Here is a 19,704-nt window from a genome sequence, read left to right as displayed (position 1 = left end):
GGGTCATATGGCAGTTCTATTTCCAGTTTTTAAAGGATTCTCCACACTGTTCTCCATAATGGCTGTACTAGTTTGCATTCCCACCAACAGTGTAAGAAGGTTCCCTTTTCTCCACACCCTCTCCAGCATTTATTGTTTGTAGACTTTTGGATTGCAGCCATTCTGACCAGTGTGAGATGGTACCTCATTGTGGTTTTGATTTGCATTTCTCTGATAATGAGTGATGTTGAGCACCTTTTCATGTGTTTGTTAGCCATCTGTATGTCTTCTCATCTGTATGTCTTGTTTGGAGAAATTTCTGTCTAGTTCTTTGGCCCATTTTTTTAATGGGTCGTTTATTTTTCTAGAATTGGGTTGCAGATTTACTCCCATGCTGAAGGCTGTCTTTTCATCTTGCTTATAGTTTCCTTCATTGTGCAGAAGTGTTTAAGTTTAATTAGGTCCCATTTGTTTATTTTGCTTTTATTTAGACTACTCGGAGAGATGGGCCATAGAGGAACCTGCTGTGATTTATGTCGGAGGGTGTTTTGCCTATGTTTTCCTCTAGGAGTTGTATAGTTTCGGGTCTTATGTTTAAATCTTTAATCCATTTTGAGTTTGTTTTTGTGTATGGTGTTAGAAAGTGTTCTAGTTTCATTCTTTCACAAGTGGTTGACCAGTTGTCCCAACACCACTTGTTAAAGAGATTGACTTCTCTTTATTGTATATTCTTGCCTCCTTTGTCAAAGATAAGATGTCCATTGGTGCGTGGATTTATCTCTGGGCTTTCTATTTTATTCCATTGATCTATATTTCTGTCTTTGTGCCAGTACCGTACTGTCTTGATGACTGTAGCTTTGTAGTATAGCCTGAAGTCAGGCAGGTTGATTCCTCCAGTTCCATTCTTCTTTCTCAAGATTGCTTTGGCTATTTAAGGTTTTCTGTATTTCCATACAAAAATGTGAATTATTTGTTCTAGTTCTGTGGAAAATACCATTGGTAGCTTGATGGGGGTTGCATTGAATCTATAGATTGCTTTGGGTAGTATACTCATTTTTCACTAGATTGATTCTTCCAATCCATAAACATGGTATTATCGTTTCCTATTTACAGGTCTTGTGTTTCTTTAGGTAAATATATTCCTAAGTATTTTATTCTTTTCGTTTCAATGGTGAATGGAAATGTTTCCTTAATTTCTCTTTCTGTTTTCTCATTGTTGGTGAATAGAAATGCAAAGGATTTCTGTGTGTTAATTTTATATCCTGCAACTTTGCTATATTCATTGATTAGCTCTAGTAATTTTCTGGTGGAGTCTTTAGGGTTTTCTATGTAGAGGACCATGTCATCTGCAAACAGTGAGAGCTTTAATTCTTCTTTTCCAATCCAGAATGTTTTATTTCTTCTTCTGCTCTGATTGCTGTGGCTAAAACTTCCAAAATTATATTGAATAGTAGTGGTGAAAGTGGGCACCCTTATCTTGTTACTGACTCTAAGGGAAATGCTTTCAATTTTTCACCATTGAGGATAATGTTTGCTGTGGGTTTGTCATATCTAGCTTTTATTATGTTGGGGTATGTTCCTTCTATTCCTGCTTTCTGGAGGGTTTTTATCATAAGTGGATGCTGAATTTTGTCAAAGGCTTTCTCTGCATCTATTGAGATAGTCATATGGTTTTTATCTTTCAATTTGTTAGTGTGGTGTATTACATTGATTGATTTGCGGATATTGAAGAATATTTGCATCCCTAGGATAAAGCCCACTTGGTTATGATGTATGATCTTTTTAATATGTTGTTGGATTCTGTTTGCTAGAATTTTGTTAAGGATTTTTTGCATCTATGTTCATCAGTGATATTGGCCTGCGGTTTTCTTTTTTTGTTGCATCTTTGTCTGGTTTCAGTATTAGGGTGATGGTGGCCTCCTAGAATGAGTTTGGAAGTTTACCTTCTGCAATTTTCTGGAAGAGTTTGAGTAGGATAGGTGTTAGCTCTTCTCTAAATTTTTGGTAGAATTCAGCTATGAAGCTGTCTGATCCTGGGCTTTTGTTTGCTGGAAGATTTCTGATTACAGTTTCGATTTCCATGCTTCCGGGTCTGTTAAGATTTTCTACTTCTTCCTGACTCAGTTTTGGAAAGTTGTACTTTTCTAAGAATTTGTCCATTTCTTCAAAGCTGTCCATTTTATTGGTATATAGTTGCTGATAGTAGTCTCTTCTGATCCTTTGTATTTCTGTGTTGTCTGTTGTCATTTCTCCATTTTCATTTCTAATTTTGATTTGATTCTTCTCCCTTTGTTTCATGATGAATCTGGCTAATGGCTTGTCAATTTTATTTATCTTCTCAAAAAAACAGCTTTTAGCTTTGTTGATTTTTGCTATGGTCTCTTTTGTTTCTTTTGCATTTATTTCTGCCCTAATTTTTAAGATTTCTTTCCTTCTACTAACCCTGGGGTTCTTTATTTCTTCCTTTTCTAGTTTCTTTAGGTATACAGTTAGGTTATTTATTTGACTTTTTTCTTGTTTCTTGAGTTAAGCCTGTACTGCTGTGAACCTTCCCCTTAGCATTGCGTTTACAGTGTCCCATAGGTTTTGGGTTCTTGTGTTTTCATTTTCATTCGTTTCCATACATATTTTGATTTCTTTTTTTATTTCTTCTGTGATTTTTTGTTTATTCAGCAGCGTGTTGTTCAGCCTCCATATTTTGGAATTTTTAATAGTTTTTCTCCTGTAATTGACATCTAATCTTACTTTATTGTGGTCAGAAAAGAAGCTTGGAATGATTTCAATTTTTTTGAATTTACCAAGGCTAGATTTATGGCACAGAATGTGATCTATCCTGGAGAAGGTTCCATGTGCACTTGAGAAAAAGGTAAAATTTATTGTTTTAAGGTGAAATGTCCTGTAGATATCAATTAGATCTAACTGGTCCACTGTATCATTTAAAGCTTGTGTTTTCTTGTTAATTTTCTGTTTAGTTGATCTATGCAAAGGTGTGAGTGGGGTATTGAAATCTCCCACTATTATTGTGTTATTATTAATTTCCCCTTTCATACTTGCTAGCATTTGCCTTACATATTGCAGTGCTCCTATGTTGGGTGCATATATATTTATAATTGTTATATCTTCTTCTTGGATTGATCCCTTGATCATTATGTAGTGTCCTTCTTTGTCTCTTTTCACAGCCTTTATTTTAAAGTCTATTTTCTCTGATATGAGTATTGCTACTCCTGCTCTCTTTGGGTCTCTATTTATGTGGATAACTTTTTCCAGCCCTTCACTTTCAGTCTGTATGTGTCCTTTGTTTTCAGGTGGGTCTCTTACAGGCAACATATATAGGGGTCTTGTTTTTCTATCCATTCATCCAGTCTTTGTCTTTTAGTTGGGGCATTCAACCCATTTACATTTAAGGTAATTACTGATAAGTATGATCCCATTGCCATTTTCTTTGTTATTTTGGGCTCAAGTTAAACACCCTTTCTGTGTTTCCTGTCTAGAGAAGATCCTTTAGCATTTGTTGGAGAGTTCCACCAAACCAGCTTAACAGCAAATGCCAAAGGAACTTCTCTAGGCAGGAAACACAGGGGAAAAAAAGATCTACAGGAAATAAACCCAAAACAATTAAGAAAATGGTAATTGGATCAAACATTTTGATAATCACCTCAAATGTAAGTGCATTAAAAGCACCAACCTCCACTCACCAGGTCACTCTGTTTAATCCACAAAAATAATTTGTTCCTATTTTATATTGTTAGGTTAATCATGTTCCCATAACCATTTGTAATTGCAATTTTCTTTTATTTTTTGCCTGGCTACTGATTGTGAAAACTGATAAGAATAATTTACCTTTGTTTCTATGTAACTATTACTCAGTGTCATAGTGTCATGATTGGTCAACAGAAAAATAATAGAACTCTATATCACCAAAACTACCATTTAATAGAAAAAACCTGTAATCACTTTTTAAAATGCAGATATATATCAGAATATTTTTTGGAATTTTTTTTTAAACACAAATGCCCAGGTATTGCTTTTTTTTCCCTCCAGAGCTCCAGATATGATTCTAATGAACCACCATAGTTAAAAACAACTGGACTATATGATGATCTTTTACTTTTATCTAGTTTGTTTCCCTTTTTCTATTTAATATTCAGTATTCTCATTTCATTTAGTTTTTGTTTTCCAGTTTCTTCATTTCTTTTTTAATTCTTTTTCACCACTTCTTCAAGTGTAAGAGAAATTCTTTTTTGTATATATATATATATATATATATATATATATATATATATATATAGGTATATAATATGCATAACATATACACATATATTTTAGAACATTTATGAATTTCTGCCTAACTAAAAATGTATGACATTTTGATTTCACTTGTTTGACTAAGTATGAATGGAATTCTAGATTTTTAATTAAAAAATAGATATGCAACAAACAACAAAGGTATACTGTACAGCACAGGGAACTATAGTCAATGCCTCATAATAATCTATAAAAGAAAAAAATTTCAAAAATAATATGTGTGTGTATGTATACCTGAATCACATCACTCTGCACCTAAAACCCTGTAAGTTAACTGTACTTCAATAATATATATAATAAGAAAAAAAGTAAGAAACATTTTGAAAAAAGAATGTGACCATCACCTGCTAGCAGTGTGATTCATGTAAGTTTCAGCAGCATTTTTGCCTCATATTCAACCTGCAAGAATGGGGTTTTGTAAGTCTCCCCATCCACAGGACTGTGACCAGGACTGGAGGAAGTAAGTGTATGCCTTTTTCTTAGAACAGGAGGTCATCATGAGATGACGTCAGGGCCCATCCTCTGAGGGTCCCAGAGGCCTGGCTGGTCTTGGAAATGGAGCCTCAGAGAATGTTCTGGGGAGGTTAGAGCAGTCCACAGCCCTTCCTGCCCCAGTGATGGGAACCTGTCTTTGCTTGGACTCTGGCTCCTCTGGTCTGGCTTGCAAAGTCAGTGTGCAGTGTTCAGGGAGGTGAGCATGGTGGTCTGAGACCAGAGATGAGGAATGATCATTCTGTAGGTACCCGGAGGAAGACAGATCAGTGCCCTTTCCCTCCATCTATGCTCACCAGCCCTGGCCTGGTCAAATCCTGGACTGAGCCCTGGGGGCCCAGATGAGAATCAGGCACCGGTCATTGCCAGAAGAGGGGAGGTGCTCAAGCACTGTGGACCCAGCGGAAGGTTCCAGGACATGAGACTCCCTAGGTGAGTCTGCTGGAAACAACAGGAAACCCTGTTCTGAAAGCACAGGAGGCCATGTCTTAGGGGCAGATCTGGGAAGCAGGAAGCAGAAGGAACAGGAGGAAGGCAGGAGGTGAGGCCTGAGGCTGCATTTTGCAGACTGGTGAGTTTATATGGAAAAACACAAAGATTCCCATGAGCTTATCACTTACATCTAGAAATAAGGCAGTAGAAGCTCAGGAGGAAGGAAGCACTGATTAAAGAGTTAAATAGAGAGACAGGGTAAGAAAATCCAAATAGAAAGCCCAGCACCATTATGATGTCCTGCACGGGGTCCGACTGTAGTGGAGTGACAATGGGCTACAGCCCAGCCCACACTGCAGTCAGCCTGGCTCTCCCACTGACCCTTTGTGCTTCTTGTAGCTTCAGTCTTAGCATCCCTTCTGCAAAAGAGCCTGAGAGCCTGACGCCCTCAGGACACCCTGCGTTCCGGGGTGAGTGAAGTGATGCCTGTGAAAAACACTTGTTCAGAATGCGCCCTTCGTGACAGTATGTGTGGTGATGGAGGTGGTGAAGGTGATGGTGGTGTGACGTGCCTGTGTCAGTAATGCGCATGGAGGAGATGGTGGTGGTGGTACTGATGACGGCCGTGATGGTGACGATGGCTGTGATGAGAGTGGTTGTGGTGTTGGCAGGGATAATGGTGGTGTGAATGGAGTTGGCGGTGATGATGATGGTAGTGAGGATGGTAGAGGCGCTGGCAACGTTTATCAGTTTCCTGTTATGGTGTTGGCATTGATGATGGGGGTGCTGCAGTAGGTGGTAGAGTTACCCAGGAGGTTTTGGTGGTGGTGCTGGTACTGATGGTGCCAGAAGCGGTTGGAGTGTTAGAGGTGACCATGAAGGTGATCGTGCTGGGGCTTCTGGTGGGGCTTGGGTGGTGGAGATAGAGTTGTTGGTGGCAGAGGGTGTAATGTTAGCGGTAGATAAGGTGCTGTTGGCTTTCGTGGTGGTGAAGGTGATGAGATTTGGATGGTAGCAGAGGTGTTGGTGTTGTGAGGGTGTGGGTGTAACGGTTGAGAGAGTGGTTGTATGCACTGGTGTTAGAAGTGGTATTGATGCTGGCGGTGAAACGAGAAATGGGGAAAAGAGAAATGAATACATTTTCAATAGGTTTCCCATATTTTTCTACATTTGATTCTTTTTGTCCATCATCTGTATAAGAATGGTGTTTAAAAAAGCAATGTACATTTATTTTTTCTGGTGGTGGGAGTGCTAATAGTGGTGGGGAATGCGGTGGTTTTGGAAGAGGTGCATGATGGGTAGGTTGTGATAATGGTGGTAATTTTGGTGCTGGTGTTGGAGGCGTTGGTGTTAGGAGTGAGGCAGTGACATGCTGAGGTGTTAGTGGATGATGGTGGTGCTGGAGGACTCATTATGGACTTGGAGGCAGTGGTGTTGGAGGTGGTACAGGTGCAGATAGTGAAGGTGGCATTGGTAATGGTGGTGACGGTGATGGCGCTGATGTCGGAGGTGTTGGTGTTATAATTTATGCAGTGATGTTCTAAGATGTTAGTGGTGGTGAGGGTGGTGTTGGGGGCGATCATAACAGACTTGGATGTAGTGTTGTTGGAGGTCATACAGGTGCAGGTAGTGATGGAGGCAATTGTAATGGTGGTGATGGCGGTGGTGTTGGAGGTGTTGGTATGGCTTGAACAGTTGGTGTGTGAGGTGATGGCAGAGATGGTCAGATGGCATCTGACCCTTATTGATCACTGACTAGGGACCCACGTGCTGTACTCAAAGTGATCTATTGGAATTATTTGAATTTAAAATACAACTTTACAACCTGCCTTTGAGATAGATCATACATCATTATCAAATGTCTTTATACAGGAGGCAACTTAGGCTTAATGAGGTTGCATCACTTGCCCAGTTTCACAGGGTTGGGAGTTAGCATAGTCAGGACACAGCCGGGCCGGCTGGTCTAGAATCCAGACCTTTATCCCCTGTACTCAGACACCCAGTCCCAGCCCCATGGATGCCACAGGGACTCTGGTCTGGGGAAGGATGATCAAACCTGTGAGCTGGAGGATCTGGTCATCAAAGTGGGTCACGGCCTCGTCGTGCATGACCTGGCCTCCGAGGACAAACTCCAGGCGACCTTCGGCCACAAGCTGGCGGACCTTGGCATGGTGGGCAGAGAGAAAAGGCCAGGTTACACCTCCCAGGCTGAACCGTTTATGCTTGTTGGTCTCATGTCTACTGCATCTCACGGGCCTTCCTTCAAACTCCTCAGCCTCATTTATTCTGCAAATAGCAGGACGCTGTCTGTCCTGGTCAGCACTGTGTCCAGCTCTGAGAAAGCCCTGGCTGCTGCTTCATCAGGTGTATATACAGGTATATATGTTCACAACTTTTGTTTTGGAATAATTCAAGCTTATGAAAGGCTTGCAAGGATTGTAAAAAAGCTCGCTTCCCATAAATCATTCCACAGATTGTTGTTTTTCAGTTGATCAGTTATCTCCGACCCTTTGCAACCCCATGGACTGAAGCACTCCAGGCTTCCCTGTCATTCACTATCTCCCAGAGTTTGCTCAATTGGACGTCAACTGAATTGGTGATGCCATCTAAGCGCCTTATCCTCTGTCATCCCCTTCTTCTCCTGCCTTCAATCTTACCCTGCATAAGGTCCTTTCCAATGAGTTGGCTCTTCATGTCCGGTGGCCAAAGAACTGGAGTTTCAGCTTCCCCAGATTATCTCACTGTTAATATTGTTCACCTATTTCCTTAACACTATTTACTTATTTTAATACAAAATATGGTTTACTTAAACCAATTGAAAGTAAACGTTAGCAGCTGCATGCCTTTAATTCCATAGTTCAGTAAGTGTTGAGCAAGATCATTATAGCTGATTTATAATTAACTAAATCAGGAATTTAACATTAATCATGCTACCAGTGAATTCACATGCAGCTGAAGAGATCAGCCCCTACCTGTGATCCTGTGGAGAGGGGGAGAGGACCTGGCCCCAGACTGCCCCTGCAAGGACCATGGCCTCTGACCCCTGTGATAGAGAGTTAATCAGGACCCGGAGGCTAATCCACAGGGACTCCTGCACCCCTGGAGGTCACCGGCTCCAGTGTCCGTGGGAGCCACGCAGACTCATAAATGATGTCGGAGGGTGTGGACACAGGATCACCCTGGATTACCCAGTGTGAAAGGTCACCCCATTCTCACCAGCTGAGTGCCCAGCTGGGCTGCCAGAGCTGCAACTTTTCAGGAGGAACCAGAAAGGCAGGATCAAACACAACCCTGTCCCCTGGGCATGGGGCTGGCCACAAACCTGTACTAAATGGACCCTGCACACAGCTCAGCTGGGCTAGGGCCTCACGGTTTGTGCAGCCCTGCCCTGGTCACACAGAGCACAAACCAGGAGCTTCCTGAAGGGTCGTCTCCTGGACCCCGCAGGGCATCTGCCCTCATCTGCCTGGTGAGGACCCCCTGGTAGCAGTGTTACCTGGCCTTTCTGCTCCTCCGAGGCGACGCCATCCCACCACAGCCGGAAATACTCCTGCTCCACAGCGATGAACCTGCACTTCTTCTCAAGGGTCAGCTCCTCCACCACGGTGTTGTAGACATTGGTGACATAAGCCTGCATGCTCTCCTGGGATGGGGAGGGGGAGAGACCATCACTCCATCCTCGTGGGGGAAACCAGAGGATGTGGACCAGGGACCGAGGAGGAACGTGCAGGAAGACATGGTGTCCAGGGTCCACTGGCGCTCCTGCCAAGCGTGCCCCAGGCCCTGCCCTTCTCCTTTCTCTGCTCTTCCAACAAGGAACCTGGTATCCACTCTGTGCTGGACCGGCAGTGAGCCCTGCACTCAGAGAAGGACCCAGGCGGACCCCCTTAGATGGGAGCCTGCCCCTGAGGAGAGTCGTGATGAGACAAACTCTATGTAACAGAGGGATGTGCCAGCCCAGCCAAGGCCCAGGCCAGCTTCCCAGTGGGGTGTGATGACTACTCCTGCTTTGGAGGAGAGACCAGTTGACAACAGGGTCCCGGGATTGAGGTCCAGTGACTCAGATGGGCCTTCTTGGGATGAACTGATTGGGAAGTATGTGTCAAGGGCTGAGGCTGAGAGGAGCTGACCCCGCGAGTCGTCTCTCTGGATCTATCTCCTCCCCCGAGGCTGGGAGTGCTTAGCATGGAACTGAGGCTGCTCCCATCTGGGTCAGGCTGGCTCACCGTGGTGCCCGGATGCTGATAAAGGAATGCAAGGAGCCCTGGGCAGGCGGTTAGCGAGCAAGGTGGCGATATCTGCTGACTTGGGCAGCACCCCACCCTGGACCTCAGTGTCCCTTCTGTAAACTGGGGGTGATGAGCCTGCTTCCCACAGGTCAGCAGTTCCACACACAGGTGGGTGACCACCCACAGAGGCTGCCCAGTGAGCCAGGACCAGACTCAACTCAACTCAGCCTCAGGGCCTCTTGCTGCCCGACCCCTTTAAAGTGAGTGACTCACTTATTAATGTCTCATGGAAACTATTGTATCCATGATCACAGAGTGGTCCTATTTGTTTATTTCCTTCCTCCTTCCAGCAAAGATCTTGTGCAGGCCTGGGTAATCATTCAGTCACCTGCACCAGAAACTTATAGAAATCAATCTTTCCCTCTTTTCCTCTGCCAGGTTCATTTATTCACTCAATGGAATTTTGAACACCTTCCACACATGCGACTGGGAACACATTCTCACCCCTTCCCACAGCCAGTCTATGTTAATTGCTCATTTGTATCCGAATCAATATGACTCCATGGACTGTAGCTCACCAGGTTCCTCTGTCCTTGGAATTCTCCAGGCAAGAATACAGGAGTGGGTTACCATGTCCTTCTTCAGGGGATCATCCTGACCCAGAGATCGACTCGGGTCGCCTGCCTTGTAGGCAGATTCTTTACTATCTTAGCCACCAGAGAAGCCGACATCCAGTCAAGTAGCCAAGTACAGGTGGGCCCAAGGCCGAATTCCCTGATGGTAGAGACCCAGGACTCAAACCCACTCTGGAGTCCACATGGAGAAAGAGCCGCAACTTCAAGAGGTGTGCAGGGGTCACTCGGGGCACCTACCTGTACGGTGTGCAGCCAGCCCACGTCCATGTGGCTGTGCGGAACCACGAATACCCTCAGTCGGGGCTCAGAAGGAGCCCCCAGGGGCCACATCAGGCCCAACCGCAGGAGCAGAGGCAGCCAGCCCCGCAGCTCCATCTCCTCGGCCAGCACAGGGGCTGGAGGACGTCTGCCTGCCTGCGGGGCCCCGCCTCTTGCCAGCCGATGGGGCCACCACCCTTTGGTGGATGGAGTGGGAAGGAGACCAGGAGTGACGCCCACACAGAGGCTGTCACCTGAGCGGTGCAGGCGGGGGCCCTCGCTCACTGCCTTGTAGCACTCTGCCCCATCTGGGGTTTCCTGACCATTCGCCTTTAGCCAAACCCCAAACATCACCTCCCCAGGGATGCCTGCCAGCTTCCCTCTGGCTCCCCTCACCCCCGACTTCATGCCCCTTCCCTAGGCCTCTCCGGTATTTCCCACTGCGCATCTTACCCATCCCTGCCCCCAACCCGCTGGACTGGCTCCTTGACACTGCCCTGCCAATGGTAACTCTGTGGAGCCTGCCACCACCAGGAGGGCTGCCCTGATACACTCTCCTTCACATGAAACCCCCAGTCTGAGCCTTGCAGTAGAAATTGTAACCTCTCTTTTAAGGAAGAATGTTGGCTTTCACAAATAGGGCCTGACAACCTGAGATTGCACAGCTAGTGTAGGGGCAAGAAGGCCTGAAATGTTCAGAATTAGGTCTGGATCAGGGATAGTGACCTTGGCGAGATGCCTAAGCTGTCTGCATCTCAAGAGTCCATCTGCAAAATGGGACACCCATAGATGTGCCGGGGACCCATGAGGGAATGTACATGAGATGACAACAGCGGGGTCTCCTTCCTGGAGGAAGGCTGGCACGGTGCTGCAGCCTGCAGGGGCCAGAGTGTTGCCTGGGGGTCTCTGTAACCCTGACTTGGAGCAGGGGTCTGGGAGTGGGCTCCTCTCTCTGACCTCCAAATGCCCGAGCAGCTCTTTCTGTTGCTGCCACACCTGAGACTTACCTTCCCTTCTGGCCACCGTGGCCTCTCCCCCAGCAAATACATCTGGAGAACATGGTCTCCAAGCAGGTCTTTCTCCTTCCTGTCTCATCCCCTCCCTGGTACCCACCTGGCCTGACGTGATCCTGACTTCCTCCTATTGAGTACAGGACCTGCGTCTTCTCCCTTTGTAGCTGGTGAACTTGTGACCGTCTAGGAACCACAGAATGTCGAAAAGATGGCCTGTGTGACTTGGAGGTTGTCAGAAGTGGCAAGACACAGCTTGTCTTGGTCCCTGGTGTGCTCATGTGTGGATCCCAGAGCGGCCGGCTGTGGGGAGACCCTAACCAGGCCCTGTGGGAAGGGGATGTGGAGCAACCCTAGGAGCCATTCAGGGAGAAGAGCAGGCCAGCCCCGCTGCTCCAGCCCCTGCCCCGCACACCTGCGCCCACGTGGAGATGTCACCCACAGCCCATAATTATCCACTCTCGTCCCTTCCACCAGGCCTGTGTATTAGCTGTTCTTGTCGTAGATCATGCGGGATGTGGAAGATACTCATGTCCCTACCTACCATCCATCTCCTTTCACCTCCAGCATGCACCTGTGCTGGTATGATGCTGACCTAGTGGTACCCAGAGCCTCCTTCCTGAGGGCCTGGCCTTTGGTCAGCATGCCTTCCGGAGCCACAACCCCTACCTGTCCATTCAGCATCCAGAGCAGGCAAAGAAGACCAAAGATGCCCCCGTGAGCTCCAAACCGAGTCTTCTCAGCCTCCTTGTGCTCGGCCGACCTGACCTACATCCTCACGTGGTCTGGGTCAGTTTTCCCCATTACACTGCTGACTCTTGTCTGCTGACCTCTTGGCAGGAGTAACCCATAGTGACCAGGTCAGCCGGAACTTCTCCCGGTGGGGGAAGCACTCCCACTTTGAATGCCCAGACCTCTGAAACTGCAGTGTCCAGAGTCGTGTATATGAGATTCCAATTCCCAAGTAGGTCTCTGGGAGTGATGACAAATGGGCCCCACCTATTTCCTTCCCACATGTTCTACCCACTGGGAACACCAGGCTCTGGTCTTTGGTTTGGGGTGCACATGCCTCCTAGAGGGCAGTGCCCCAGTGTTACAGGTGCCATCTCCAAGCTCCTGCTCAACAGAACCTCCACTGGTTGCTCCATTCCTCTCAGGCCAGCACTTCACAATCGGAGCAGGTCCTTATGGTGGTGTATCCACTGCCACACCTCCTTACTCGAGGGCGTGCCCTACCTGAGGTCACTATGTCCTCTCTTGGATTGCTAGCCCTGGAGCAAACAGCCACCACATCAGGATATTCAAGCAGCCTTGGAAGAGCCCACTTTGTTTTTTAGTCACTCAGTCATGTCCAACTCTTTGTGACCCCGTGGACTGCAGCACACCAGGGTTTCCTGTCCTTCTCTATCTCCCCGAGTTTGCTCAAATTGATGATGTCCATTTATTCAGTGATGCCATCCATCCATCTCATCCTCTGTCATCCCCTTCTCCTTCCACCTTCAATCTTTCCCAGCATCAGGGTCTTTTCCAACGAGTCAGCTCTTCGCGTAAGTTGGCCAAAGTATTGGAGCTTCAGCTTCATCAGCAGTCCTTCCAATGAGTATTCAGGGCTGATTTCCTTTAGGATTGACTGCTTTGATCTCCTTGCAGTCCAAGGGACTCTCAAGAGTCTTCTCCAGGACCACAGTTCAAAAGCAGCAATTCTTTGGCAGTCAGCCTACTTTATGGTCCAACTCTCACATCTGGTCATGCCTACAGGTAAAACCATGGCTTTGACTATATGGACCTTTGTTGGCAAAAGTGATGTTTCTGTTTTTTGATACACTGTCTAAGTTTATTATAGCTTTTTTTCCAAAAGAGAAAGCGTCATTTAATATTGTGGCTATAGTCACTGTCCACAGTGGTTCTGGAGTCCAAGAAAATGAAACTGGTCACGGTTTCCATTGTTTCCCCATCTATCTGCCATGAAGGGAAGGGGCCAGATATGATGATCTTAGTTTTTTGAATGCTGAGCTTTAAGCCAGCTTTTGCACTCTCCTCTTTCACCTTTGTCAAGAGACTCTGGTTCCTTTTCACTTTCTGCCATTATAGTGATGTCATCTGCATATCTGAGATTGTTTACATGTCTCCTTGCACTCTTGATTACAGCTTGTGCTTCATCCAGCCTGGCATTTCATAAGACGCCACTAGAGAGCAATATGGCATCCTCCCAACAGCCTGCACTGACCTGCCCCCACCTGCAGGCGACTGGCCTCTCCTTTCTGCATCTTATTACTTCCAATGCCGCCAGGGAGACCTTCTGTAATGGCACCACTCCATCAGCCCTACCCTGAAGGGCCAGCCCCCATCTCTGAGCTTGTTGGTGGTACTTGTGCTTGGTTTAAGGACATCCTCTGGGCCTCCTGATCTTGTCAAACAGCTCCATCCAGCCTATTCTTACATCTCTGCATCTTTAATCCTTCTTCCTCCATGTGCCATGGCAGAGCTGGCATCTCAGAGCGGATCAACACTGTCCACCTTCAGAGCATCTCTGCAGCCTGTTAATCTGTCTCCTGTTGTTAAATCCTTTGTGAGTGGCACTTAGTCTATTTAAACTGCCATAACAGTGTTCCAGAGATGGGATGTAAACAGCAGATATATATTTTCTCACAGCTCTGGAGGATGAAAGGGTCCTGGGGAGGCGGGGAATTAGAGCAGCTTTTGTGACAGGCTCAGGGGCTCTCTGCTTCACCAGCAGGTGTCATTTCCCTGCAGGGACAGGCTATAGTGCAGGAGCCCCTCTCTTTGGGACAAGGCTCTGTTATGCCCAGTAGCCTAGCAGAAGAGACTACTTGAGGTTCTAGGACCCATGACCTTGGTTCCTGGCAGCAATTTGTTGTTAAGCAAAAGAGCTGGTGCACATGTGCTCAGGTCCAGTGAGATGTACCATGACCCCCACACTGAACCCGAGCCCCGTGAGAAGAATGCAGGCTGCTGGCAGTGCCAGCTTGTCCCCCGTGTGAAAGGTGGGCGTGCAGCCTGTGACCTGTTCCTAATCTGGGCCATAGCAGATCATGAGAGTGTGAAGCATGAATTGTGCTGGGTGTTCCAGAGAAAGAACAGCCTGACCCTACTCTGTGCTGCGTGGAGCTTGTAAGGTGGACCCACCAGCACCATTTCCACCTATTCTTTGTGACATCAGCGCTGTCTGTCCTCTAGGTAGGGTGAGCCGCCTGGGGCTCAGGATGCCCTGATGGGCAAACTGCCTGGGGCTGCACCCAGTGCCAAGAGCCTCCCACAGCAGCAGGGGCCCGACATCCTCTAGTTTCCAACCTGCCATCTCCCGTGTCTGCCCTCTGGGATTCTGACCCAAAACCTGCACCTGTACCCTCCAGCACTTGTCCCCTCTGCCTTTCTGGCCTCAGCTCCCACCCCCTCTTCTGCTCAGTCCATCCTGACGCTGCTGGAAGGCCCACTGCCCCCCCCTCACGACCCTTCTCCTCTGCTGTGTCCTGGCCTGGAAGGAGCCCCGTTCTCCCGGCACCACAGCTGCAGGGTCAGGGCCTCCCTACAGGTCGGGCCCTTTCCCAGGTCAGGCCCTTGCACGTGCTGTTCCCTCTGCTGGGAAGCATCTTCCTCCACTTCCTGTCTGGCAGGTTGCTATTCCTCCTTCATTTCTCCCCATCTAGAGACTTTCTCTGGGCCTCCCCTCCCACCTGCATAGCATTGACTGAAGAATACAATTCTGTATTAACCTGTGTGCTTGGCCCACACCCTTCTCACCCACCAGACAGACTTCATGGGCTCACTCTGTCCTCTGCTGGATCAGCACTGGGGACAAAGCAGGAGCTCCTGATCTTTGGGGGAAAGAGCCCAGGGGTGTGACTGTCACGGACATGGGTGCCCCCTCCTAACATGGACGACATGGGTGATACCCACAGCACGGCATATAAAGCTCAGCTGGGCGGCTCCTCCCAGCTCCACCTCTACCCACTGTGTGAGCCAGCCCCTCACCCCGGAGCAGGCCAGTGCACACCTCCTGAGGGCCTGACGAGACCCCCGGCTCCCCCTGGACGGGGGACACCTGTGGGTCTGTCCATAGGGAGGTTTGGACACTGAGCTGTTGGAGATGTAACTGCCCCCCCCAGGGCCTGACCGCAGAGATAGCTCTCCTCATACACAGCAGGTCCGCCCCGCCCCAGGCGGCAAGGCTGCCCTGCACCCCATTCTTTTTTTTTTTTTTCATTTATTTTTATTTGTTGGAGGCTAATTACTTTACAATGTTGTAGTGGTTTTTGCCATACACTGACATGAATCAGCCATGGATTTACATGTGTTCCCCATCCCGATCCCCCCTCCCACTTCCCTCCCCATCCCATCCCTCTGGGTCATCCCAGTGCACCAGCCCTGAGCACTTGTCTCATGCATCCAACCTGGGCTGGTGATCTGTTTCACCCTTGATAATATACTTGTTTCAATGCTGTTCTCCCAGAACATCCCAACCTCGCCTTCTCCCCCAGAGTCCCAAAGTCTGTTCTGTACTTCTGTGTCTCTTTTTCTGTTTTGCATACAGGGTTATCGTTACCATCTTTTTAAATTCCATATGTATGTGTTAGTATACTGTAATGTTCTTTATCTTTCTGGCTTACTTCACTCTGTATAATGGGCTCCAGTTTCATCCATCTCATTAGAACTGATTCAAATGAATCCTTTTTAATGGCTGAGTAATAGTCCATGGTGTATATGTACCACAGCTTCCTTATCCATTCGTCTGCTGATGGGCATCGAGGTTGCTACCATGTCCTGGCAATTATAAACAGTACTGTGATGAACACTGGGGGCTCTGCACCCCATTCTCAAGTTTTGATCAGTAAACAGCCACTGAACTCTGACTGTGTGCCAGGCTCTGTGCTGGGAGGTGAGGGGACAGGAGTTGTGCTGCCCCCAGGATGTCTTTGTGGGGAGACAGGACTTGGCCGTGGTGGCTCTGACCACAGGAGGATCTGCTCTGGTGGTCTGGAGGTGCTTGGAAGACCCTGGAGGGCTTCCTGGAGGAGGTTTGGAGGGGACAGGGTGTGGGGGAGATGGCTGGTCCTGGGCCATGGTGTGTGAGGAGAGGCACGGTGAGGCTGGGTTTTGCAGACGCTTTCTGTCTCTGCTCCTCCTTCCTCTCTTTTCATAGCTCAAGCTATCCAACTGCTTTGCCCATCTCCTCTCTCCTTCTTTACTGAGGCTGGAGGAGGGGCAGGAAAGGTATTCAAGTCCATCCACCCCAGCACTCTAGGTACGCTGGTGTCTTGAATGACAGACTTTTGCTGTCATGTTAAATGAGGTAGTTGGAAACAGGCAGGGTTCAGGCCGCCACGTGGCCTTCAGGATCATTCTGGGGTGCCTCTGTTTTCCCTCCTTTTAATTGCCTTCCTAATCCTTGCTGCACTTTATGCCAAATTTATGGTGGAGAGAACGGTAACCCCATGCCCAGCAGGCATCATGTTTGGGTGGGAACAGTCAGCTTGAGTTCTGATTTGGCCAGCTACTGTCTTTCTCTCCTCATGTCTTCTCCACGAGATGGGAACCATAAATAGGCAGGTGCTACAGTAAGTGAGTGTTGGAGAGGTGGCCATGGTGATGACTTGGCAGAGCACCGTCATCTGGGACCCCAGGCTCCATCCTCCCCATCACCTTGTGACCACACCTGGGGCTGTCCTCCGACAGGTGCCCCATGCTCCCCACCCCCTGCTCGGAGCACAGTCACGGGCAGGAGGTGGAGACCAAGGGAGGCGGGCAGGCCATGTGGATGGGGGAAGAGATGCAGGGGTAGGTTGGGAAGAGCTTTCTCTAGCCTTCAAACTTTCTTTCAGCTGGTCTAACAATCAACTAGACATAAGACAGATTAAGAGGAGCAAAATAATTTCAGACATCAGGAACCCCGCATACTTCAGAAGTTCAATGACAGTAGGTAAAATGAAACATACATGTCCTTCTGAGCCAGGGGACAGGAAAGAGGTCTGGGGCTTCAAAGGGAGATATTTAAGACAATTGGAAGAAGAATAAGTGTTTGTTAGTGAGATGTGTGATGTGCCATACAGATGGGTCACTCAGATAAAATTTATCTTTGGCAGTGATTCTCATTTTGAGAAACACCACCCCCAGCCACCCCTAACCCCCGCCCCATCCTGCAACTTCATTCCTTCCAGGTAGTTAAGTGAAGAGCATAAGTGTCTCTTGCCTACAGGGTCTTGATAGCTTTTAGCTCAAAATAATCCACATGCAAAATGGCACATCTTGGGGAGGCTTGTTCTGATCACCTTCAGTCCAGGCTTTGAAAATTCTCCAAGAAATTCACAGTCCAGAAGTTGAGTTGGTAGATGCTTCATCTTACTGAACCAGTCTCTTAGTCCCCAGAATAGTTCAGTTCAGTCAAATGGCTGTGTCTCATTTCAGGAGGTGGTGATGAACTTAGTTCCAAAGTTAGGACTGTGGTACAAGCAAGCAGGTACTTAATAAGAGGCATTTCTGTGGAAGGGCTTCCCCGATGGCTCAATGGGCAAGTAATCAATCTGCATTTCTGGAGACACAGGAGATGTGGGATTGATCCCTGGGTAGGGAAGATCCCCTAGAGGAGGAAATGGCAACCCACTCCAGTATTTTTGCCTGAAAAATCCCATGGACAGAGGAGCTTGGCAGGCTACAGTCCATGGGGCAGCAAAGAGTCATACACGACTGAGCAACTAAGCATTTCTGTGGAAACAAAAGGGAAACAATACCGACTGGAGCTAATTATAATCCCGGTTTCTGAGTTCTGAAGAAAACCAGCCGAGATTTTTAGATGTCCAGCTCAAAGGACATTCAGGTGGAGTGAAGCAGACATGGACTTGTTGATAGGTTTTCCTAATTTGTGGTTGGATTGTCTCTGTCATCTTTCTGAGCAGCCACACAGCAGCAGGCACAAAGGTTGTCCACACATGAGCCACTATGCTGATCTCTATGAAGTTTACATCAATTTGTCCAACATTAGCTTTAACAGCTTTGAAAAAGGTCACTTTTAGCTCTCAGTGATTCTACATCAGAAAAGTGAGAGAAAAAATTAAAAACGTTAGTTTGGAGTGTTTGTGCTCAGTCACTCAATCATGTCTGACTCTTTGCGACCTTATAAACTGTAGCCCACCAGGCTCCTCTGTCCATGGAATTCTCCAGGCAAGAATACTGGAGTGGGTTGCAACTTCCTACTCCAGGGGATCTTCCTGAAGCAGGGATCAAACTTCTGTCCCTTGCACCTCCTGTATTGACAAGAGAATTCCTTACCACTAGAGCCACCTGGGAAATCCTACTTCTTAATGATTGTGTGTCAGAAAGGTGGGAGGAGAATTCAAAATTTCAGTTTGGAGAGTGGCTGCCAGATGGGAAGAAACTAGAATTCATGATCCAGTCGAGTTTAGTGGTGGAAAACAAAATGTTGAAAGACTGCACAGCATTAAAATGTAATAGCCACAAAGGTTTACTACTAAAATGTAATTTTTCTCTCTAGAAGCAGCCGCTTTTAACCAAAGATAGCCAAATTAAGACTAATTTGTTGGCAAGATAAGTCTAAACTCAGCAAATTTGTCCTCTTTATTTACATAATTCCAGCAAGAAAGGGCTTCATGAGTGGCTCAGTGGTAAAAAATCTGCCTGCAATGCTACAGCCACAGGAGATGCAGGTTCGATCCCTGGGTTGGGAAGATCTGCTGGAGGAGAGCAAGGCAACCCACCGCAGGATTCTTGCCTGGAGAATCCCATGGACAAAGGAGCCTGGTGGGCTACAGTCCATGGGGTCGCAAAGAGTTGGACACAACTGAAGCGACTTACACAAAATAGGAATAATGAAAGATCATATATGTGTATGTGGGTGCTCAGTCATGTCCAATTCTTTGTGACCCCATGGACTATAGCCTATAAGGTTCCTTGTTCTGTGGAATTTTACAGGAAAGAATACTGGAGTGGGTTGCCACTTACTCCTCCAGGGGATTTTCCCGATTCAGGGATTAGACCCTCATCCCAAATGTCTCCTGTATAGACCGGTAGATTCTTTACCAGTCAGCCACCTGGAAATGTCATATAGGCTCTTTTAAATCTGCTTTGTTGAAACTTTTTCATGAGGAGTCTCAGACTGAACTGTTAAAAGCGTCTTGCTGCCAGGAAGCTAAGCCAAAGGATTGCCATCAGACTCATTTTCAGTCTATCAGTTCAGTTCAGTTCAGTCTCTCAGTCATGTCCGACTCTTTGCGACCCCATGAATCGCAGAAGGCCAGGCCTCCCCATGCATCACCAACTCCCGGAGTTTACCCAAACTCATGTCCATCGAGCCGGTGATGCCATCCAGCCATCTCATCCTCTGTCGTCCCC

At 47.3% G+C, this 19,704-nt stretch overlaps 1 protein-coding gene across 1 annotated transcript in view; it reads right to left on the bottom strand.

The window, feature by feature from the left end:
• Positions 1-10,738, bottom strand: part of LOC136152717 (epididymis-specific alpha-mannosidase-like) — a 38,068-nt gene extending 27,330 nt beyond the window's left edge. The window contains exons 1-3 of the mRNA XM_065914111.1: positions 10,310-10,738; positions 8,705-8,851; positions 7,265-7,370 (exon numbers count right to left, since the gene is read on the bottom strand). Of these exons, the coding sequence (XP_065770183.1) occupies positions 7,265-7,370; positions 8,705-8,851; positions 10,310-10,738 (682 nt within the window). The remainder of the gene's footprint in view (positions 1-7,264; positions 7,371-8,704; positions 8,852-10,309) is intronic.
• Positions 10,739-19,704: the final 8,966 nt, after the last annotated feature.

Source organism: Muntiacus reevesi, chromosome 22 (genome assembly GCF_963930625.1).
Source record: "Muntiacus reevesi chromosome 22, mMunRee1.1, whole genome shotgun sequence".
NCBI classification, from domain to species: Eukaryota; Metazoa; Chordata; class Mammalia; order Artiodactyla; family Cervidae; genus Muntiacus; species Muntiacus reevesi.
The sequence above is the reverse complement of the archived record's forward strand: the minus strand, read 5'-3'. Positions and strand labels throughout refer to the sequence as shown.